The 25,377-nt window shown below is 38.4% G+C and overlaps 1 protein-coding gene across 8 annotated transcripts in view; it reads left to right on the forward strand.

Annotated features, from left to right (window-relative positions):
- Nucleotides 1-25,377, forward strand: part of FAT3 (FAT atypical cadherin 3) — a 398,042-nt gene that overhangs the window by 258,298 nt on the left and 114,367 nt on the right. For all 8 annotated transcript variants that reach the window (XM_040054688.2, XM_040054680.2, XM_040054683.2 and 5 more), the window contains exon 5: nt 8,829-8,890. In XM_040054688.2, the coding sequence (XP_039910622.1) occupies nt 8,829-8,890 (62 nt within the window). The remainder of the gene's footprint in view (nt 1-8,828; nt 8,891-25,377) is intronic.

A 25,377-nucleotide genomic window follows, 5' to 3' on the forward strand; every position in this document is an offset into this window, starting at 1 on the left:
TACCTGAGTTCAAGAAGCATATCACTGTGAGATGCCTGAAGCCATTTGCAGTCCAAAGCGACCCCAGTCAGGTGGTGACTGTGGTTTGATATAGCAACCTTTGCAGACCTTACCCTGCTGTCCACAGCAAGTTTGGATTTGGCTTCTTCCTGGCCAAACACAACTCACTGCCATCACTCTTATATCAAGTAAGAATAACTATGATAATTTCTGCTCCAGAAATGTGAAAGAATTGGCACCTTAAATACATCTCTTGTAGCAGGTAACTACTGAGCGGCATTATAAAATCTGAGATTTAAGCCATGCAGCTGGGAGATAACGAATAGAATGTCAGCACCAAAGAGCAGGAAGACATGGAGAAGAAATAAGCCTTGCAGTCACAGAACTATTTGTCTGACCTCTGTCAACTGCAAGGCTTTCAAAAGTATTTTGAGGGACAGTATAATTAAAAACATGAAAATAAATAGAAAATGGGATAAAAACGCTCATGGGTTTACCAGAAGTAAATTGTATCAGCCTATCTTGATGTCATGGGTAAGATAAATGATGTTCTAAGCAATACTTTTTATGTCATCTAGGTGGACTTCAGTAATGTATTTGATACGGTTGCACTGCAGAATTTATGAGGCACGAGGACGTGGAGATTAATTGTTGAATTGATACTGCATGTGGGCCTGGCTAAAGAGGAAATAAAAATGATGAGTCTTGAATAAGGAATTTGCATGCTGAAGGGCATACGTTAACAGATTATCTCAAGTATTGGCTAGACAAATGATCTTATTTGGTGGTTTCTTCAGTGATGCTGGCTTCAAAAGAGGGAGTTTGCTCTCATCCAGGGTTGGAAGGCATCATCCAAACCAGAAGGCTTGGGGAAAAAAAAAAAAAAAACAACAAAGAAAGGATCTGTGGTAGTTTGAAGAGTAGAAATTCATTAATGGGGTAAACTAAAGAGTGTATTTGAGGGCTAATATGAGATTGCTGCTCCCTGCTAGACGCATCCAGAGGAATCAGTAGTTAGGCTGCTCTGGTGTGGCTGTGTAGATGTTATCTGGAGCACAGTGTTCTCCACCCATCAGGCTGAGGAGGGGACTGTGATGCAGGAGAGGTAACAGCAAATTTATTAGGTGAGAGGGAGCCAATACAGCTTGTCTTGTTTAGCTGACCAAAATGAAGGTGCAAATTGTTCAAATAAATGCAGTCTGGAAACCAGGATATTCTACAGTCATATGTGCAAATAACCTTCCAGGAGGGATACCCAGAACACAAAACCTGGCCACTCCACAAGTGGAGAATATTTAGAAAAGTAGTGGCTTTGCCTGCAGTTCCTTGGGACTGCACTGGCTGAGTTTTAAAGGCTGAAAGGGAGTCCCTCTAAGTGCCCTGTTTTACAGGCGGAACAGACTGACACACCATATTGTCACTTCAAACATATTCTAGGAACAAAAAAAAGACAGAATCTGCCTTTAAAGGAAAGCATAATCCAAAATCTTCATTGAAGTGAATGTTTGCTGTGCATTTCGTTCAGAGTTTTGATATTTTCAGCAATAAGCTGACGGAACTCTTAACGAGAGACAGAAGGGACAACGAAAGAAGAACAAAAAGGTCTGCTTCAGCTTTTCTCTTTTTTTTTTCCTGACATAACCATGCATTAGAAATTGTAGCTGTTTTTAAAAAGCAATCATTTTTTATACCTAGCTTGTTGCAAAAAGGTCGTTCCACTCTCATTGTCACCTCAGGAAAAACAATAAAGCAGCAGTCCTCCACGTAATTGCACAGGCTCGCCTGGTGGGTTCTCTTTCTTGTTCAATGAAGTATCATTCATTTAGATCAGAATACAGTCTTTCTAAATTAGAGGTTTACATGTGTAATTATATAAAATGATATGTTTGTTTACATTTCCAAGTAAAATGTACGTTGTTTTCTATCATTTATCTTTGAAATTCAATTTTGCTTTGTCGATCCCTAATTTATTGCAGGAGATGAATGTGCTGTTAGAGTGTTTACAATGCCTCTCACTGCCTGTGGATAATAGAATTACCCTGGTTATTGCTATTCATTTCGACATTTCTATGGTTAGGAGTTCACGATATTTGTATGTCCCTGAATATATGGTGTAAATCCTGATGCTATTTATTATGGCTGTCCTTTTTTTTTTTTTTTTTAATCCACCTGAAGACTTAAATTTACTTTCAAAGAGTAGTGGGGAAGTTCGCAGCTGATGGCTGTATTTCTCAGCAGCTGCGTGCTCTCTTCTGTGTTCATAAATGCGTGGAATGGCTGTTTCATACCTTTGTGTGTAATGTTAACACATATTGTAGATTTCTAGTAAACCCATAAACTCCCATATGAATTTCTGCTGATTCAGCCCTGGGCTTTGGTGAATGAGCAGTGTGTATAACCAGTCACTGAATTTATGGAACATTTTTGTAAAAACAGTGTTTGTTTAACTGGTTGGGTTAAAAGGCCTATGTTTCCAGCAAACAATCCCAAAGCATTATTTTTCTGAGCTTTCAAGGCTAACTCTACAGAATGTTTCCTTTGATATTTCCATGTGGTTTTCTTTTTGTATACTTGTTCCTTAGAGTATTTGAGAAAGGCAGACTGGGGAAGCATCCACTTTGGACTGTGACAGGATAGGTGCACTGTTGCAGGATGCTCAGAGCATCTCACAGGGCACAAGAACTCAGTGGAGAAAGGTGTCTAATTTTATATTCTTGTTTCCATTTCAAAATAGTTCTCTTTGAAAATGAGAATCAATATCTGAAGGAGAAGAAAGTTTCCCTCATCACCTCGGGACTAGAAATCTTTCAGATTAGACCTCGGTTAATCCATCCAGAGCATCTCTGTGTGTGTATCATGGGACATATATGGCCCTGTGCAGCCTGGTAGTCTCAGGCAAAGATCCTGACTCCACTGTGAGTGGGGAGGGTGTGAAACATATATTGCTATGACTTGGAGCCAGGCAGTATGTTCTGAGCTTGTGTTTAAGCCCTGCATAATAACCTGAAGTCCCCTGTTGCACTTCCAATCCATCCATCCATCCCCTGCTTATATTTTCTTAATAAATGGTTTTATGAATATGCAGAGCAAGAAGAAAAATTAATGGACAGTAAAACATGCAGTCAGTTGTAGCCTATTAATCTTTTGCCAGTGAAGGGGTTGATGTTGTTTCTTTCTCCTATCTCTGTGAAGACACTCAGCCTTCCTCTTAAAACAGAGAAATTTATTTGGCTTCTTTTACTTTAGCCTGCTTGTTACCTGTCTTACACTTTTTTCATATTTCACTCAAGCAAAGTTTGAGAATGAAAAATCAATAAAGGACTTCTTCAGAATTTCATTTAAAAAAATATCTTCCTTATACAATAAAATTTGCAGCAGTTCCAGAGATAGCAGTAAAATATGCTGTCTCTCCATACCAGATTCTGTTATCTTTTAAGCAGTACTTCAGGAAACTGCTCAGGTAAGGTTATCCATCCACAGGTTGAATGAAAATAATTCAATTTCATAAGGAGGAGGCTATTGAACTCTCCTTGGCTTCACAGCCATATTAGGGAAATTCAATCTGTGTCAGAAAATAGCCTGTGGCAAACTAATTTTTGGTCCCTAAGTGCCATAGTACTGAAAAATATGTGAATTTCTTCTAAGTCAAGGGTCAGTTTAGTTACTATCACACCTACAGCTGTGGGCTGTTTTGGATGTGTAGAGAATAAGCCTCAGAAGAAGCAAACTCAGAGCAGTGCTTCCCTCTGTGTAATACTGTTCAAATTCTCCAGTGCTTCAAGATTTCCTCTGCCGTAGCCATTGCACTTAACAGCCCTTTATGAGTTTTTCTTCTGTGGCTAAGTCCACAGGAGAAATTTGAATTTATTAATTCATTTGTTTCAACAAAAATACTTCAAATCATGCATATATATGAAAAGAATGAACGTCAGTAAACCTTAGAGCTAAATATACCTCTGTAAATATGTGCATTTTAGGATAATTTTTAATATTCAATTTAGGGGGTAGATGCAAAATGTCACACAGATGCATATACATAGTCTAATATTTGACTGTACTTACTGTATATATGTATGTATTTGGATAGCACTGTCTGTCTACTTCAGCACACACAGGTACACAGAGGTTTTATTTCTGTGAGCACCGTTCTGTGAAATGAGAGCTAACTGAAGGCAGAGCACGGATTAAATCCTTCACTTCGATCGTTATCAAATTCTAAAAAAAAACTTTAAAAATTATAAGGCATTAGTCATACTGTTGAATTTGTAACTATTCCTGATTTTATGTCATGTTCATACAGACACATATGTGCATTCATCCACACACGTGCCTGGCGTTACTCCTCTGACATCAGACCTATCACCCAATCTTTGCTGATTAATTACATTTCATCATTTGCCTTGTAGTAACTGCAGGCTTCACTAATCGCAAGTGCAAAATATCTCAGGTGGGTTTTGATCTATCATGAACTTTTCCCTTCTTTAGGATACCTCGATGTGCTAAAAGCATTATCCCAAGCTCCAGTGCTAAGTGTTGCTCAAATGTCTCGATCACACATCTGAGCCCTTATAACTGGAGGTTTGTAAGATGGTGTATCGGCTGAAGATTATACAGACTGATGTATTGGCTAAATTGTCAGGATTTCTTTGTGTTGGTCCTGTTCTTTGTTCTATGTCACTAAGGCTGCATCTAAGCACTATGGCAGGTCTGCCTTATTACCCACCCTACATCTCTGCTTGCATTATAAAGTGATGAGATAAAGAACATTGCTGTTTCTTCTCCATCTACATGCTGAATTTCCTTTTAAAGGGGACTGATTTGGGAGACAGTGATGATAATATCTAGAGTACAGTGAAGTTTTGATGGGATATTCCTGTCAGTGTCAGCTTGGACTTGTGACTGTGTCCTGCAACATGTGTACAGTGAGCGTGTTCACCTTCCATTATTTCCAAATTCTGTAACAGGAGTGGAACAATAATTACTCATTTGTTAACATGGGAAAAATACTCCAACAACAAAAGTGACAGGTGTCGTAGAAAAACAAGTTGTATAAGGCCTCCAAGGTCTTATATAGCAAGTTATCTCCAAGGCGAAATATTTGGTCAAACAATGTTTTGGAGTTTAACAAAACAACTCATTTATGTGGTCTTAGGAACAGATGTGCCAGGATTAAGAGAGAGATGTTTTAATGCACAAAATCAAAGAAAAGTATGAAATTCTGTGAGCAGAATGTCATAACCTTGTTTGTAAGTGGCTGGTTTTACTGTAAATAACTTCTCTATTGAATACAAATTTCCTCTTTACTTTTGTGGATGCTCTTAAAGTTCACAGTTACAAAGTTCTCCTGCCCTTAGCAGGACCATGATGTTTCCCTGCAAATTTGAGAGAAACTATTTGAGAGGTGTACAACAACTTCTGGAGCTTGTTAGTGGTTTTGACTACTTTTTGATAAATGTGTGTTGTATTTCCCAACTGGCTTTGGAGGGTTTTCCGCATGGCTGTGTCCATAAGGGCTACAGCACATATTTAAGATACGAAAAAAAAAGAAGGGTCATTTTTTATCATTGTCCCCTTGTGACTTTCTCATAGTCAGGAGTACAACCTGACATAATTTCCTTGGGTTGTTTTGGGGTTTTTTGGTGTTTTTTTGTTGTTGTTGTTTTTGGTGGTTGTTGTTGGTTTGGGGTTTTTTGTTTTGGTTTTTGTGGGGGGGGGGGGTGTTTGTTTGTTTCTGTTTTGATGGTTTTGTTGTCGTTTGGTTTGGTTTTGGTTTTCGTTTTGTTTTGGGTTTTTTTGTTTTTGTGGGTTTTTTTGTTTTGGTTTGGGTTTTTTGCTTGTTTGTTTGTTGGGGGTGGTTTTTTTGTGGGTTTTGTTTGTTTGGGGTTTTTTGTTTGTTTTGTTGTTTTGGTTTTTTTGTTTTTTTCTCTATGAGTTATTTTCTTTAGATAATGCCTTTACACCATAACAAACTATGACAATTTAATACAGTTAGATAAGAACTAAACCTGGGGATATGGTCTCTTGTGCAAAGTCAAGTTTTTCTCAGTTGCCCCAGTGTGTGGAAAATAAAGTTCTACATCCTGCTAAATATTGCTATTATTATGTATCTGTGACATGGAGTAGTGAACACAGGAGGGAGGAACACAGTGAGGCTTTCATAAAACTCAGGATATTAATTGCTTTGAGACTGGACTGGTAAAGCTGTGGGTACTCTTAGACATAACTGGTGTATTTATTTTTTCAGTTTTTGATGATTACTCTTCATAATTTCTTGAAATACAGTTTTGTAACCTGAAAGAACCAGATTCATATCCATTCCAATACATTACAATAATTCAGTAAATACTATCAAGTAACTGAGACCTGATTTAATGTGTAGTTATATTTTGAGCAGTAGTGTTGGACAGCGTGATCTGTCCCTGTCATCAGGAATGTGTGAGACAGTGAGCAGCCAGGATGCTGCAACCATGGTGGGACAGAGAACAGGAGAGGAAACTAAGAGCCTCATAAGTGCACACACATAGGAGCAGTTACTTCTACACCTTTCTTTAACAACCTGATGAAACTGCCCAGAATGGGTGTTGTATGCTGTCTTTAAAGCAAAAACAAGCAGCTGTGATGGTTCACAATCAACGAACTTCACAATCGGGTCTGCAGAACTGATGGTGATGGTCTGCTACCTGCCCCCTTTAGGATCAGCTGTTAAATCTGAGTGATAAATCTTCTATGATCTGCTACATTTAAAATACAAGCAGTCCTGTTGTAGAGGCTTGCTATGTGTTCATATATGTCTTTTAGAAGAAAATTCAGATCTGAAGGCATTCTGACAATCATTGCAATCAAAAAGGCTCCACATTTAAAGGTGAACAAAAAAACCTTTGTGATAACAGTAGTTTTGTGATGAGGAGCAGTTGTAGTAGTTTTAGTTTTACCAATGAAAGACAAGTACTATTCATTCTAAGAGTTCATGATGCTCAGTTTCAAATGTTAGCTCTTGGTCTTCAAAAGGAATGTGAATTTCTCTGCCTGAAGAAGATTATGATGACAGAGACCTTCAATAATTTACAGCTGGAGATCTCTTGTTTAAGAAATAGGTAGAGTTCACAATGGCACATTAGGAATGAAAGAAGTGAGGATAATATAAAACTTATATTCTGTACTGTGATTAGGTTGTCCTTGATAAATATCCATAGTGGCCATGCATATGATGAAAAGGGATATTTCAAATTTGAAATCTTTTATCAATTTATTTGGGTTGAACATCTTTCATTATTAGGAATTTCTTTCCTCTATCTTTGAATTCTTTTTAGATGTGGGGGGAGGTCTTGTGTGAATGACACCAGTTTATCATCTGTGCTGTCGCTTCTGTTTAAACTCATGCAGTGAGTAGATAGATGTCTCCCATATGGTGTAACAGTTTTGAATACTTACAACTGCTTGATGCAGGCAATACCAGTTTTGTTTTTTCAGCTTTTTGCCAGCACCAGCTTCTTCCATGTAGTTGTAATGATCCACTCTTAATTTCTGTGACCTCCCCTTGAGTGTCACTTCTGTGGTCTGATGTATCTTGTTACGAGCCTGAAATCCTGGAAGCAGAGTGCACTTTGCTTTGTTCATTTCACCCATTACTTCAAGTAATATTTCTCTCCTTCTCACCAAAATTAGTAAATGGATTCCTCCAAGGAGGAGGTGATAGCATATGAGGGGCTGTAGCTGTAGAAGTCTAGTCCCTTCTGGGACTAGAAGTCTTATGTAGATGTTGCTGATGGGGTTTTTTTAAGAATTCATGGTCATCATGGATTTGTGTTTAGATGCTTGGCTGGTCTCATTAATTCAATAAGTAGAATAGTTAATCCAGGAAGAATTTATTTTCTTATTTCCCTTGGTAATCTTAAAGATGACAAATTCTTGAGAACAACTGGGCCACTGGGCCACTGATTTTCTCCAAAATCAGCTTTATCTCTTGGAAAAGTTGGTCTATCAAAAAATAAACACAAAATGCATTTTCTTGTCTAAAGAAATGTTTTGTATGAGGGAAAACCCAAATCTGCCCTTTAAATCTCTGGTAAGAACAAAATAAAAACTAAGCTGTGTTCCTAGAAGGTATGCATCACTTTTCTTGAGGGAATTTTGGAACTGTTTCCTTTTCTTTCCGTGGTATAAATCTCGTAAGAGTTTAATCATTCATGGAAGTGCATTGCTTTAAAAAAAAGATATCTTGATCATCCTCATGTAAAAAGGTACTTTATTTTAAACACTCAATTTGAGCATGGAACAAATTGATGAAATTGTAGTACAAAACCTTTAATGCATTAGAATTATTACATTTAAAAATAATTATGTATACAAGTAGTTATTACAGAAATAACCTTCTTTGTCAAGTATTCTTGGCATGGAAGTAATCAGCATCCTATCCCATTAATTGTTAGAGAACTTTGAAATCTTTAATGAGGTTTTTTTACAGAAGAATTTCAGTCAAATGCAAATGATTCATTGAAACTCTTAATCGTAAGACAAATAGTGATTCTTTAGTGAGTTTTTTTCATTCACTGTAATAAATGTAGCATGTTAACTCTAGACACACACTTAACTGTTTCTCAATTACTTTTCTCACAGCATTTTTCTTTAAAGATTCATTGCTGGTCAGAAAGTGTTAATGATTGGACTGAGAAAAAATGCTTGACAGATGTCAAGAGATTTGTGTCTGATACAGCTTCAAGTAGATTTTTTTCACTTTGAGTGTTTTGAAAATTAATTTGTATTCAGGCAGGTAAAGATACATATTTTTCAATGGCTATTGACAATCAAATGTCATCCTTTTTTCACAGGTCTGATTACCACAACATCAAGAAAATTGGATCGAGAACAGCAAGCAGAACATTTTTTAGAGGTAAGTTGAAGTGGAAAATATATGTTAAGAGGTTAGCTGCTTTTTGTAGTTGAAAATCACTTCTTCCTGTTCCAGGAGAGTGGTATTCTCCTTTCTCTTCATTTATAACACAAAGCTGGGAATTGCCTGGTTATACAGAAGAAATAAAGCATTTTGCAATTCGCAAGAACAGGGAAAAACTTGAACAAAAATTGAAAACTTGTTTTTCACCTCTAATCTACTTCAGTTAAGTCTTTTACTGCAGCTCTTAAATGTTGTTTGTGAGAGAAATGCAGAATATCCAGGGCAAAATATTTTTTAAAAAATATGTGAAATGATCCCAACCCTGCCAAGATTTTTAGTCTCTCAGTTTAAACTGGTTTAAATTTTGCATCTTGGATAAACTGATAATTTGAATGAAAACAAACTCAAAACTTTTTCACATTCATTGCATTATCAGAATTAATGATTTTTTTTTCTTTTTTTTCTTTTTATCTTTTGCTTATTGGGACTGTTAACAACAATTTTCAAGTTAAAAATTGCCTTCTAAAAAAGAGTATCTAAACCGTTCCCTTGGCCCTTGTGATGAATGTTTCTCTTTATAAGGAGCTCACATGTGTTGGATATGGAGTGATATGCTTGTAAACTACTGGTTTTGCCACATGTGTTTTCTTTCACATTGCTGTACACCATGCTGTGGGGTTTTTTTCCTTTGGGTAAAAGTTCCTTGACTCTCTTCTTTTGTCTGTTTGTGGAGTAAGGAATTCTTGATTCCTGTTGGTACAAGTAAAAAGAACCATATTGTCCCACATAATCAATCATCCCTACTATATATTTTAGGAAATGCTCTTCGAATCTGTCCAAGCTAAAAAACATCTGGACACAGCAGTTCCCAAAGTAATCACTTTCTGACAGCAAAATTTAGTAAAATATGTATTAGTATATTCATTAGGTTTTTTATTTGCTAGAAATCCCAAATTATTTTGGTTGGTGCAGAACACAGTAGGGAGGGGCTGATTATTACTATAAAAGTTTGGGTTGGGTTTTTTTCTTGATAATTCACTGTAGATTCTTACACACTCCATGTCATAAATGAGGTAAATACAAGGATTTTTCGCTTTTTAAGATTTAAGTTGTCAAGTTAGTAATCATGTATTCCAATAACTTCAAGCTTTCCAGTTTATACTGTCAGAGAAGATCACAAATGGAATGAAAGGGGCATTGATTTTGAAACGTGTCTGTCTATGAGAATCCTGGGTCTGTAAGTGCCCTTTACTCTGCAGAGAAGGACCAGGTAATCCTGGTGGACACAAGAAGTTAGCACAAAATTAAACGCAGGAAGTTCCATCTGGTTATGAGAAAAAAGCTTCTTTTCTGTGAGGATGATGGAGCACTGGAACAGGTTGCTCAGAGAGGTTGTGGAGTTTCTCTCTGGAGATACTGAAAATCTGCCTGGATGTGATCCTACACAGCCAGCGTAGATTAACCTGCTTTAGCAGGGGCTGGACTAGATGAGCTCCATGGGTCCCTTCCAACATCAGCCATTCTGAGATTCTGTGATTCCATAATTCTGAAATTCTGGGATGTATGCGTTTGCCTCAGAGATCTCAGCGAAACATGCCAAATAAATCTTTTCCAAAGGATTCCCATACAGATGGGGGAGTGCTACTATTAATAGCAAAAAGAAAACATATTAGTTACTTATAGGAATTTAGCTTTAGTCATCAGTATAAGTAAATCTGTTCTTTCCTCTGAATTGTATCTTGCTTGAAAAAATAACAATCTGCAAGATTTTGGGGACTGAAGATGCAGTAGAGGGAGATTTTTGTCCTACACTGCTCCAAGGCTTGTGAGTGGGGACTGAAGTGGAGGAGTGGCCGCAGAGAAGAGAAACACAGGAGCAGGGTGTCCTGCAGAAGTGCGGGTATGACCGCATTGTAAAGCCCACCTGGGAACAGTGAGTGGGAAAGGGAGTCGGGCTCTGGTGGAGACACAGCCCCGGCGGTGAAAGCGCCCCTTTGAGCCGCCTCTGGATCCCTGCCCGCGGCTGCCTCCTGGGAGGCGCGTTCCTGCTGCACCTCCGCACGGAGGCTGGCATCCAGAGCCAGCCTGGTCAAGCTGTGCCTGTTCTTCTGGCAAACTGAGAAGCTTTCTAAAATGCCTGTCTGTCTCTGTGTAATTAACCCCCTGGGGAGGCCTTAATTGCGGAGACGGCCGTGGTTTCCCAGTAGTACAGTGTTTCCCTTCCGGCTTCATTTCATAGCCTTCTTCCAGGAGTCTGTCTGGTGTAAAGGAGCGCGAACTTGGCTCCCTTTGAAAAGCTGTGATTAGTACTTGACCTAGCAACCCTTGCTGCCCTTTGCCCAGTGTCTGTGTGAGCCACTGACAGATCTTTCCTAGATACAACTTTTTAATGATTTTTAATAAGCCTGTCCTTGGTAGAGATGCTATACCCTGTGAGTACCTGCCATTATTTACTCAGAAAATGTCATTATTACCTTTATTTCCACCTCTTTTACCAAGGCTGTTACGAAAATGAAGTGATGCAAGATAGCAGATGTTAGTCACTGTAACTGTGTATAGTGCCAGTGCTTGTCTCCAGACCACCTCTTGTGATGGCTCAGAAATGTTCTTCTGGAGTTGTCTGTCCCTGTCTATACCAGAGGAAACATGAATTATCAGCAAGGACTGGATGGGTGTTTTAAGGCTCCCATGCTTAGGAAAGGTGAATCTAAGTGACCTTCCTCTTCAGTTGCATGAGAATTCTGTTGCAAAGTGCATACTGAGGCCCAGGTAAGATGTGAAGTTCTTCTTCATTCCTCCTTTAATTGTCTTCTTTAGATGACCTGTGTCCACATGGGCTTTTTTTAATGGTACCTCAGGCTTCTGTCACAGGATTTACACTTACGAAAAATATATTCCAAGGGGAGTGCAGAAACATGTCTGGACCCTTAGCCAAAAGATGCATGAAGAAGTCAGAAATTTACTCCCCTTTATAATCATTGAGATTTTATTTTTGCTTTGGTGATGTTTTTTTGGTATTGTTTGTTTGTTTTGGCTTTTTGGAAGGATGGGGTAAAAAAAGAATTGCTTCTCTCAGTTTTTCATTGATTGTGGCATTATCGATGTTTTGGTTTTTTTAAGCTCCCAAGTTGAGGGCTTAATTCTTTTCTGACGCATTTATAATGCCTTGCAAATCTGCAACTTGTGTTCTGTGCTTGTTATCAGGTAGAATTTTGCTGCTAAGGTTTAAATTGGATGTCATTGGATTTTATACAGGGTGGTCTCTTGCTTTAGTGGATTCTTATTAATAGAATGGTTCTGCGTGAAATGGGAGGAAAATGACCACTTGATTAGATTACTTTCTCTCATGAAGCAAGACAAAAGCATTTGTTCTATTTCACAGACTTTCTCAAATATTTTGTAGTTAGGATGAAGTATTTAAATAATCTGAAAGGGGAAAGGCAATGCTGAGAGCTACCTGCTTGCTTTGCAAGTGAATGAGAATAGTGATGCATTTCCAAATTTCAGGTGATTTGGCTTTATCCTCTTTCAGTAATTGAGTACATCATCCTCTTCGTTCCTTCTTTTACTTCCTCCTTCTTCAAGACATGTGTTGTCTTCTAATAATTTCTATGTTAAAACTGCACTTTCTCTTCTCATATTATACAAATTTTCTAAAAAGAGGAAGCTAGAAGAGGAGAATGTTTGAACTACGGAAAAAAAAAACCCTCACAAAAACAGTCTGTCAATTCTTTTTCTCCCCACAGTTTTTGTAGATTCCTGCTAATGCTGTTTGACAGTTCTGCAAACTCTAGTGATTTTGCTGTGATTTTATTCAGACAGCTGCTGGAGTGGTGGAGGTCCCATAATAAGCATAAAAATTAAACCATTTCATGCAGGATCTGTACCCTTGTGTGGTGTCAGCCGATTCTGAGATGTCCAGAACATGAACGGTTCCTGGTGTGCTTTCCAGTGTATGTGGGTAACTTGATGGGGGAGGATTGTTGGATGCAGGCTACAGTTCATTGACTTGCGCATTCAGCCCAGAAAATGGATCTGAGCACATCTTCTCGCCCTGAGCAGTTCCTAAACACTCTGTTGCAGAGGCTTTGTTACTTATGCTTCTAACACAGAAAGCCTTTGCAAAACCTACCCGCCACTGAGCAGTTCAGCTTGTTGGGAATTGCTGTGTCAAGACCTGTGTTTAGCAAAAAAATGAGCCAGAAGAGTTACAGGCTTCAGTGTGCAATTCTAGCAACAGCCTTTGAGACTCGGTGATTGAAGGGATGAATTGTCTGCAGCGAGAGATGACCTCTCCATCCTCTTGATAGTGGTCTGTAATAAGTTAAGCCTTTAAAGTGCTGAGGCTGTTTTGTCTCTCCCTGATGAGCGCATGTGGTGTGGGCTCTTCAGACATTTAGCCAATTTTGAAAATTGTATCCATAGTACCTGTTAGTCCAAAACACTAAAATAGCTATTTAAATTTACCACTGTAGATTAATTCAGAAAATATCTTTTGACATCTGTCACGCTGAAAAACCTGTCTATTCAAAGTGTCTCTAAAGAATAAAAATAGCTGTAAATTAGCATGGTCAGAACTTTAAATCTCTTCAGAAGTGACAAACCAACTGAAGGCAATGGGTTTAAAAACAGCATTACAGCAGCCTTAGCCTTTCAAGGTCCAAGCCATGTACCCTAATTGAGGAGGAGGAGGAGAAGTGGGAGCAGAGTATTGGCTTAGTGCAGCTAATTTTTTGCCCGCTTAGTGCTATCAGAATGGTAACAGTGCCTCTCAAGTGCCCTGCTTTTGTCACAAATCGGTATACACAAGCTTCATCAATCTTCCTGCTGTGAAGCTCGAGCGCAGCGCTGAGAAGGATGGCAGTAACAGTGCAAGGGGTTGTAATGAAGACAAATTGCTGAATCTGATGTGAGTGTCAAAATACATGGGCTGAATGAAACATATTGGTTTCTATTTACTTTAGGTACACTAAGGGTACAATAAACTGTGTTACATGGCATGTATTTATATGCAGTAATTAGAGGGAAACATGATAATCTGCTGTAATTGGAGCCTTCTAAAAAGAATTCAAATTTCCACTCATTTAATGGGGAGTTGTAAATGTGAGGGGAATGTTGATTGAGGGATTATAATTTTATTCCACTTGGAATTTGGTCCAGAATATCACCGCGGAAGTTGCTGCCGGAAAGTTTATGGCCACAGTTTGCAGGGGAGAGAGAGTTTAAAAATTCACAAAAGCGGCATTTAAAAATATCATTACCTCTCAGTTCTTCCCACAAACACCACACTGGTAGCTCAGCATTGGACCAGCCTGTGTTCTCCGCCATCCTCCTCTTTTCCTCCAGCATCTCCCACACAAAAACTTAACAAATGTAGGTTTGTTTTGCTGTTGAGCCTCCTCATGTGGGCTGTAGCCTTTGCTCGTGGTGATGCCTGAAGTCACTGGTCCTTTGTGAGAAACTGCAACATTTTCTGAAGGATATAGGCAGCTGTGTGGCAATATGCTCATGTATATTTTTACAGGAGAAGTACAAAAGCTGAAGTTCATTGGGTTTATGTAGCTGAATAGCGCTCTACTGCACATTGATTGCTTAAATCCTGGATTTACAAGTCTGTGTAAGCATTTGTTTCATGGTTCTTTAGCACTGCCCACATTTGGCAGAGAAAGCTGCATTTTTTCTCAGTGACATGCTGGTGATGGTGTAAAAATGAGGCAGTGTGTCTGATTGAACATTTTGTCTGAGGTTTAAATGGCTCCAAAGGCATATGCCTTTCCCTTTTTAACACTGAAGCCTATGAGAAAATGCAAAGAGAGTTTAAAAAAATAGGTAAATGGCCTCTTCTCACCAGCTTGAGTTTGAAAACTATTACTGGTTGTGCTTGCTGGAAATAAGAGAACTATTTTAGCTATTTCTAAGACACCTGAAAGTATTTCTAGTTGGAACAGTTGTTTTATAGAGGCAGCTTTCTAAAAAGACAGTGAAAGATGTATCAATGTCATCTTCAAATGGTGACACACTGAACTTTAACGTCAGCTTCAAAGTTAAGGGGAAAAAGAAAAGGAAAAAAGGAAAGGGGGGAAAAGAAGAGAAAGAGGGTGGGGAGGAAGGACAGGGAAGAAAACAAATAGTTCTAAAGAAAATCAAAACCATGTTCATCTCATATAACCTCTCCATGGGGTTATCAGCAGAGGGGAAATCCACATGGCCAGTGTGGCGGTAGATCTGACAGAGACACGAGGTCTGGGCTTAGGAGACACGAACTGAGCTCGCTCACCTCATGATGCAGATTTCCCTCCTGCACCCTGTGTTCTTCTGCTGCTATTTTCAGAAATAGCCAACAACTTTCCAAGGGCAGGAGGTTACTGGAGGTTAAAACTATCCTTCAGAGGCAGATTTACATATGACATTGCACACTGCTTCTCTTGTGTTTGGGCAGAAAGTCTTACACAGCAAAATATGGGAAAAGTCCTGGTGTGATTCATCTGTCTGCAGTGACAAGTGGTGTCTTCAGCTAGACTGTTGTCTCTAACTTACGTGACCTGGTAAGATGAAGACCTACCACGTGCATCACTGAAAATATTACTAATTCCATTGTTAAGTGAGCGGTCTCTGTGCAAGAGATATGAACAGAAAATTTAAACAGCAAAATAATTAAGGCATCATAGTTTTACAGATTACTCTGTTTTATTATTACAAAATTCAATAGCTCCCAATTGTCTCATTATTTTAGATAAGTCTTGAGAAGTAACACAAGTAACAGAGCCTAAGCATTGGGAAAACTAAATTTAATAACACTTTTCTTCATGCACATGGAATTTTAATTCTGTTTTCTTATTAAATAAGAAAAATTATCTCCTTGTAAATTTATAATAATGGGGCAAATTAAGTTTGGATTGAAAAACAACAAAAAAAAGAATTGTGTGTTTAAAGTCTTAGTATTCCATGTTAAATTCAAGTAGCCATTAGAAAATATGCCCACAATTCTGATGACGCAGTATATATACCAGAGGGAAAGGGCAAGAATGGGTCTGTGTATATCAAATAGTAGCAGTGACCCTCAGTTCATTTCAGTTATTCAATGAAATACCAATGCCAAACACTTTTAAGCATAATATTTTCAACCCTGAGGATGCTTTGTTCACTTTTTTGTTTTATGCTGGTGGTTGATTTCAATCCTTTTCAGATAAGAATAATCTCATTCTTTTAACTTTCTCATGATTAGTTTGATTCTCTTGAAATTGTTTTGCACATGCTAACACCAGGATGATATCAAGGACAAATACGCTACTGACAGTTCCATCAGTGCATCATTTATATCAGAGTACCTGATTCTGGCCTCACTTGGAGGGTGTTTAAGTCATCCAGCTAATCTGATACTGGCTGTATGGACCTTCTTACATGGTAGGATTTTAGTCCAGCTTTAAAAATCTCGCACTTGTTTGGTTAATCTATTTTATTGATTCAGGATACCAATAGTAATGAAGAAAAGCAGCTCTCTTTTCTATTTTTAATGAGCTTCCTAAGTAAAAAATCTCCATAACTCAATATGCAGAACTGGGGGGTTTTGTTATGAATGCTTGACGATTACAGGAATGAGCCAGATAGCTTACAGACCTTCTATAGGTGTAATGTAAACTTGTGTTAATTTATTTGGTATTAAAATAAGAAAGTACAGCTCATATATTATTTATTCGCTCCTTAGCTCATGGAAAAGATTTGATTTTCCCAGTTCATTGACTTACAATGACAGATACACCATCTACAGTGGAATACTGCCCCAAATATATTTTTTTACTAAATCATTGGACAATGAGTTTGCAAGAGATGGGCAGGGAACAATTGGTATTATGATCAAGGATAAAAACTGATTACCTGTTTAAATGAAAACCTGGCCCAGTATCAAGATACAGATGGTTTTGCAGGTGCTCATTCAGGTTCATGTTTTGAAGAGCATGGCAAGTTCAGAGTCATCCAGGGCTCAGGCTTTGGTTCACAGACTGTTGTCCACCATGGTGGTTGTGTCTCATTAGAAAAATCACATTTCTGATTGCCTGGAGTTTTGCTTTAGTCAAGGAATGATTTGCATATATCTGACATTTGCAGAGGGAAGGGGGTTGTTTTACAGATTTCATGAATCACTGACCTGAACCACTGGGTCATGAAATGAAGAAATTAATATCTGCAAAGTGCAGCTCTGTTGGCTTTTTCATGCTGGGTATCAAATGCCTCTTTTAGGATTTTCCTTGTAGACCCACAGCATTCTAGCAGTAGGTCTTGGCTCTAAGCCCCTCAGCATGAAAGCATGGAAGAAGATATTCAGCTTACAGACTTTGCGTGCTATCTTATCAGGCATTTTCCAAACCTTTTAAAGGCAAAACAGAAAAGATGCAATTGTGCCAGGAAGGAAATCCAGCCTGCAGTCAGCCACCCTGCAAGGTTCTGAACATCTCCTGGGAGCCTAGGGGTGTATCAGCACTTCCTTGACCCTCTGGACCTAATTAAAATCTCACTGGACTCAGCATCATGGAGTAGTACAAGAAAGTTACCTTATGATTAACCAGCATTATATTAAGACGTGTGATGTCACTGTGGAGAGGGGAAAGTGTTGTGCTGGAGGCTAGTTCAGTTCTTTTGCTTATCCTGAGTGGTGTGCTTAGTTTGGCTTCAGTAACAATGATTTTCTGAAACTTATCCCTAATAATTCAGGGATAAAAGCATTGGACATTGGTGCCCATGGCTGCATTTCCCCAGGTGTGTTGGAAATGGGTGAGTGAATAAATGAGAGAAAAGCAATTTAAAATATACTCAATACCTCTCTCTTCTCTTTGCAGAACTGTGCGATAGCAGAGCATTAGATCAATGCAAATGGGTGGAAAAGTATTATTAAAACATCAAGTTTTATTGCGTGCTTCAAAAATTAGGTCTGGACCCATGTGTTAAATGCTGTTGGAACAGAGAGGGATGTATTAGCAATCTTCTTTCTTGTTTTATAAATCATTCCTCATGCTATGCTCGTGCAGGCAAATTCTGTCGTTACTCTCTATCAAGCTTTTCAGTCAGGATTTAGAAGCTTGGTCTAATGTTGCTTTCTCACTGAGGGATTAGCTCACAGATTAGCTCAGGGCTAACAGGTTTTTTCTTCATTGTATGTTTCTTAAGATCTGTAGCTCCCTTTTTTATGGGCTGAAGCCCACCTACCAGGCCCAAATTGGTCAGATATACTCTTTCAGGGTGTCTCTTTTGCCAGACTCTGTGCTTGGTGAAACAAAGAGTCATTGTGCATGGTGCACTGCTTTGCTAAATCTTCACATTTTTATATGAATGTACCAATGTTTTAATCTTCTGCAGAAGCCACAGGAAATCTTTCATGTGATTTGAATCTATTTTTGATATACAGAGCTTTTGTGTTATGTGAAACGTCTGCTTTTGTGCTGTATCATGTTTTTTTGTAACGTGTGTATTAACCATCAGCTGTTAATTTATGTAATGTTTGAGCACACAAGCATGCGTGCACACACACACATTTTTCAGAGGTATTATTTTCCTGCCTTGACAGCTAAGACCAAGCTGAGAGTTGAATTTAGGGCAGGGGAGCATCTTCTTCTCAGTTAGGAATGCATTGGACCTGTATTAAAATCCTTCCTGGGCATAGGAAATCCTAGTATCCCTTTTTATTAGTCCATCATCTAGGAAAATGCCCTTAAACAAGATTTGCACCCATTTGTTCTTTCTCCCAGGGTGATCTGTTCTCAACTGTTCCAAATTCAGGCTTGTTATTGCTAAAAAACGTTGATTCTGGGATTTTTTCAACTTCAGTTGTCACCACCATTTATATGCACCAAATCCAACCACCCTGCAATATCCTGTGTAGGGATCCCAGCACTAACTCTCCAATTCTGTTGTCTTCAGTGGCTTTTAGGTAGGTTTGATACACGTCTGTTTTGTCAGTGCTCTGTCATGTAGGGGGTTTTTTTGTTTGTTTGTGTTTGGTTTTTTGTTTTTTGTTTTGTTTTGTTGTGGGGGGTTTTTTGTTTTGGTGTGGGGTTTTTTTTTGTTTTTGGTTTTTTTTTGGGTTTTGTGGGTTTGTGTGTGGGTGTTTTGTTTTTGTTGTGTTTTTTTTGTTTGTTTGTTTGTTTGTTTTCTTTCTTTCTTTCTTTCTTTCTTTCTTTCTTTCTTTCTTTCTTTCTTTCTTTCTTTCATTCTTTTTCAGCAGTTTATCATTTCTGGTACTGGTGTTACATTAAAAACTGAGCATTCCACAAAACTTGCCTCCACCAATCCGTGCACTTGATGAGAACCTTCTCCCAGTATACAATGAATACACAACATTTTCTTTGAGCCTCATCACATCTCACAGTCTTCTCACTGTAGCCTGTAATGTTCTTCAATATAATGTATTTTCACTCTTTTTCTGAGGGATTTTATGATCGTTAAACATTCATATTGAGCAAGAAAGATATACTGAACAGGATAGGAAAACATCAAGCAAAATAATGGTAGTTTGAAAAAAATTTTGCCGTGTGAGGGTTTTTCATTTTGAAAATAATTTATTATGGCAAAAGTGCATCATTGTGTGAAATGTGCTGAAATAAGATTGGAGTTCTCAGCATAATTTGTAACATGATACAAATTAAGGTATTTACTAGATACCTAGAGATAATAAAACCTCTAATCGGGTTGAGAATCAGTTTACTAAACATAATTGACACTTTTTTCTGCCTAAACATATTATCACAGAACATAAGAATCCTAATGTTGTTCTTATCTGACTTCAGCTTGATAATAATCAGAGACCAAACAGTTATTTTGCTTTTTATGAAGATATGATTTAAACAGAAAAGTACAAAGGCCTTGAGGCATCAAGTGCAAAGAAATCAGCCCTCAAAAGCAGTAATTTTCTTTTCACAGCCTAACAAATTTCAGTTGTCAAGAAACAGATTAATCTCATCATTCTCAAATGTAATATTTGCTATTTGCTAATCTCTCATGATACAGAGACATTGAAAATGTTATCATAACAGTCCTAAAGTACATTTTATGGTTTGGCAAAAAATAATACTTTCTTTGGCAAGGAATATTCTAAATATCCAAAAGTGAGGATTACCATGAGCACTTGAGAGCAAAAATGTTGGAATCAAAATGAGTTATTTTTTTTCACATTCCCTGAGAAAGTAAAAAATACAAATATTGCTAATAGCAGTCTGTCGATTCATGGCTTTGACTTTTCTGAGACCCAGCATGTTATCTTTAATCCAGATACCAGTAAATAACTAAATACTTTCTTCCACAACCTCAAATATATCTGGTTTTCCCATTGCATCTTGTTTTCTTCTACTATCGTTCCAAATAGTTATTAGTTGTATAAACTAAAACAAGTGATCTTAACCCTCAGATTGTTATTTTAAAGACTTAATTGGAAAAAAAATTTAAAAGAGGGAGTATATAAATACTTGGTTTTTTATATTGCCACACTTTTTTAAAACCCCAGCACTTGACCGCAGTTTAAAAAACATTTAGAAAATTTCTGCAAAATCATAAATTTCAGACCACGCATTTTAGCTAAGCAGAGATAATGCTCTATTATCTGATACATCAAAGTATGCCAAAATGGCACGATTTCTGTTGACTGAGAGGGACAGAAGGCAGTGAGGGATGTGTGTTAGCTTGGTCTCAATAGACCATAATTTGTAGCAGAAGGAATCAAAATATTAACTGATACGTGAAATTAATTTGCATTTACTCCTTATCCTCCTCACCAAAACCCTGTTGTTCAAATGGACCTGCACAAACTCTCTCTGTGTAGCTTTGGACATATGTTTGTGGGATTGAATTGAATACTAAAGCCTGTTCTGTCTTTTCCACTGGCATTTACCAAGTATATGTACAGTTTAGGATCTTCCACTATTTTTGTTGCAATGCACTAAATACTGCCCGAGTGCAGCCTTCTCTGCAGCACTTCAGCCGGGGAATGACATTTAAAAAGTAAAATAATACTTTCTTTGAATGCCTTCTCTTCAGGCATTCAATCCTCATAATATCCGACTCTCAGTGTGAAAGTATCAATTGAAAGCTGTGGCTTTTTTTAATAAAAAGAAGTCTGAAGTGTACAGAAGATGTGTTATTTCTGCAGCCCTGGGAGGGTGCCTGATGATGGATCACAGTGGTGACGGGATGCCCAACTTCCAGCAAGCTGCTCGGGTCCCATAAGATATCCTTGCTGCTGCAGCACAGCGCTCAGCATGAGGCAGTCATTTATCCTGCTTCCTGACAAAGCACATTACCCAGCTCAGAGCTGGGGGCTGTTTTTCAGCTCATTCAGTTCTTGCAGAGCTAATTTGGTGTTCCTTCCCTCTCCTCCAAGCTATAACCTCATGACTTCCTAACTTGAGACACACCTCTGATTTCTCTGGAGTGCAATATGCTCCACTAGGCCTTCAATGCCTAAAAGGTAGTAGCTGCATAAATTACACATTTGTGGTCTGTTTTCTAGAGGTTATTGAGAGCGCATTCACCAGGCTTACGCGCCAAAACAAGAACTGCACTTGATTGACAAACTGCCTCACTAAGTCTGTAAATCAGTTCTACATGTTTTGTCATATTAGTAATCTGTGGATTAGATCTGCTCCTAGTACTCCATTTCTAAAACTGGTTGCACTTTTGGAGAACAAGTTTATATTTTGTACAGAATTTCTCAAAGGGAGCAGTGGCAGCATCTCTAGGTAGTGTCAGCCAGGACTCCACATCACGAGCAGACGTCTGCAGTAGTGACCCAGCATTGACCATGGGTATTTAGTGCATGGGGCTGGCATATCTGATTTGCCTGTGCCAAGGGATCATGCCTCCTGCACTGGTCCTGACAGGATGTACTTGTGCCATTCAAGACCTCCCATAAATCAGGGGCTTTCTCACGGCTATTTCCGACAGAGTACCCTGCCCCTTTAACACCTCCTGAGACACTCTCAAAAGCAAAGCAGTTCCTAAAACTTTACTTTTTCAATCTTTTCTGCTACAAACCAACAAAGCAACTCATTAGAGGGACCCTTTCTGCTTCCTCCTTTCACTCCCTTCACCTAGTGAGGGCTAATTGGAGGCCCATCAAATGAATCCAGAGAAATTCACCGCCTTCTCCCGTATATCAGCCCTGCACTACCAAATTGGGCATATTGTCTCATGCAGTGTTTTATTGTCCCCCAGACCACATTATCAGGGAGGCAATCTCACAAAGGTTAATAGCATTACTTGGTTGTCTCTCATCTGACATTCCTGCTCATCACTCTAAATCCAGTCGTTTCACCCGTCGCTTTAGACATCTCTACTGCCGTTAATTGGGTGCTGCTTCCCACTGACTTCAACCCCAGTCCTATAAATTGTAACTACTAGTCGCTGATTTTCTCTGCTCTTAACTTTCATTTCACAACTGGGAAAAGTATGTGTGGGTTGATATACCTGTCTTTTCAGCCCCACTCTTTGACATTTGCAGTCCAATTATCAGTCATCTTGGCCGTTCATTCGGTCCAACTGTCCTCCCGTCGGTAAGCTATGTGTCAAACACCTACCCCGTGCACTGCCCTAATGGGAAAATAAACAGTAAATTATGAGCCTGTATAAATCCAATAAAGAGGGACTTTGACTCCAAAAACCATGGAAGTGAAACTGAGGTGTTTAATGCAGTTGCTAGTATCCCGGGCTGGAATTGCTGCTCTCTATTTTTAGACTGTCACAGCTTACTGGAGTCAGGTAAGATATCTGTCTATTGGGGGCCATGGTGCCCATGCAGTAAGAACATGAACCTTAAGGGCTATGCATGTTAAGATTTCTGTGTTACATTCTTGAATCGATGGTTGTCATCAGTAGAAAGCCGTACATTTGTATTAATCAATCTTGATTAAATATTTCCTTTCCACAGCTAAAAAGTATGCTTCCTAAGCTCTACTCACATATTACGTTTTATTGACCCTTTGCACAGCAGTGAATGCCATCCTGTGGCTACAAAACCCAAATGCATGTTAAAGACTAATTCTGCAGAAGAATCAAAGTGCTAGGAATATTTTTAAAGTTGGGATCTTTTAAAATTCCTCCTGCACTGCAGGAGTAAAATACCATCTTATTATTATTCCAGCACATAAAGATTCCTTTCCAGGACTCCAGGCACTATGCAATTAATTAATTATAATAGTATTAATTGATTAATTAATATTAAAAACCTGAACATTGTAATGTGTTCCAAGTGTTACTCTGGGAAATTAAGGGTTTGGAACAGGATTTTTTTCTTTTCAACACATTTGGGATATTAAAACTTGGGGACAGCTTTTCCTGTTTTATCGTTACCCCAAAATGACTTTGTTCCCATATACATACTTATTTATGTTAGCAGTATTTTCTTGACACATTCTGAAAATTATTCATATACATCGCTGTTCTCAGGATCACTGGCTATGTGTGTAACAGATTGAACCAACAGGAAAAATAAAAAATTGTGCTGAAGGAAAGAATTGCATGTGAAATGGCTGTTTCTTTAAAGCAAACCGAAAAACCTACATTTGCCCTGGGTGCTACATAAGATTGTTCCCAGGCAGTTATCAGGCTGGACAGTGGTGATGCTACAGTGGTGCACACCTTCCCTACCCTTTAGCTGAAGGCTCACAGCTTTCAGGTGCTCATGCAACTGAAGCCCAGGGCTGGACAAAAGCTCAATGAGAATTAAAACTGCTGAGATTTGGTTGTTGAGCTCTGGATGCCACCCTGTTCCCACCAAAGTCAATGGGAAAATTCCCACTGATTTCCTAGTCTGAGGGTTTCACAGCTGGCCAGTACTTCCCTACCAAGAAGGTATCTGTAATTATTTGGCTGCTCAGACAATGTGAGATTGGTTCATTGGGGTAATATTTGTCTTTACACTTACCCTGTGTGTCTCCAGTTGTGCAGTATCTGTGTACCCCGCTGCCCATGACATGGCTGGGGAGGCTGAGACAATTCTCAGGTGTTTGTGGTGATTTTTAGAGATTCGGCAGAGCTGAGAAAGGAGCTGAACCAGCTTAGTGAAAAAGGGGGTTACAGTGAACCTGTCCCTGAAGGTACACTTTGCTTGTTTCAGTCTTGTCCAGTGAGAAAGAGCAAGGTTTGCATTGAGTCTGGTGAAACACAGAGTCCTACTGCACCCCTCAGGGAAGGGGATGATAGCTCTCACTCTTTATCACCAGAACGCAGCTTGAGTTTCGTGTCTTTGGACTGGAGACAACACCTGAGCCAGTTTTCCAGGTTGAGTTTTCCAGGCTGGAAAATCAATGTGGAGAAAATGAAAAAGGTGATCAGTCCAAGAATGTGAGTTTTACTTCAAAAGTGGATTTTTTTTTTTTTTTCCCCATTCCAATTGATTCTCAACCAGCTTGTAAAACTGACCCCATGCCAATATAAATTGGCTAGTAGATATTTACAGGACGTATAAAATCAAAGACAAGTAGAGGTTGAGATAATAAGGCTTGTCTGTGTTGCCTATTAGATGGAAGTGTGATTAAATATGGCCCAATTAATGCCTGTTATCTGTCCAAAATTGATTTGTAACAGAAAGTTGTGAAGTCGGCATCAAGAAGTCAAGTAGAACTTTTTATTACTAAAATCAAAGCCACTATTGATGTGATTTACTTTAACCTGGTCTGACAAAAATGGGATGATATTGTCATTAAAAAATCTGCCTTGGGAAGAATCCCAACAACCAGGCTCCTTGTTCATGCTTATCTCCTTCACCTTATTTAATTACTTTTCATACTGATTTTTCTGAAAAATTTTATACTGTTTTGTAAGATATTTTAGGATGGAATCCTCATCTGACTGCAAAAACTACTTTATTCAAATATGCATGAATAATTTCTATGATATTGTTCTCTAAGTTGATTAAAATTTTACTTTGTGCCTCCTTGATAACAAAAGAAATGACTATCAAATAACTTGAGTATCACAAAAAAAATCACATCTTCATTTTTTTTTCCCTTTTTGATTAATGAAAAGAGTCACTGCAGTCTTCCTGGGTGACTATTCAGTAAATGCAGATAAATTTCCTAGGCCTAAACCATACATTTTTGGTTCTTGCAAATTTAAAATATCTCTAAAGGATATTCAAAAATTGGGAAAACCCTGTAAAAGTCTGATTTATATACTTTCTACCCAGCTACAAAATCAATTTTTATTCATCGGTTTTCTAACCAGTAAGCTTTATTTTGAACATAAAACTGTGGAAGTTTCATTTTTTACTGCAAAAAAGCTAAATTGCACTTAAATGTCAGAGGCTACTTGTCAGTCTTTAAGCTGTAAGACTGTCTTTAACATGTTTTACCTGTGTGTGTGGATGGAGAGCACTCATTTCTTGCATATTGTGGAAAAACAGTGTGAAGTGAAAATGGGATATTATGGGCATTACTGATGGGACACCAAGGCTTTTACATTAATATTAATGGTTCTGGCTTTGCCTGCTTTGGTATTGATCA

Source organism: Hirundo rustica, chromosome 2 (genome assembly GCF_015227805.2).
Source record: "Hirundo rustica isolate bHirRus1 chromosome 2, bHirRus1.pri.v3, whole genome shotgun sequence".
Lineage (NCBI taxonomy): Eukaryota > Metazoa > Chordata > Aves > Passeriformes > Hirundinidae > Hirundo > Hirundo rustica.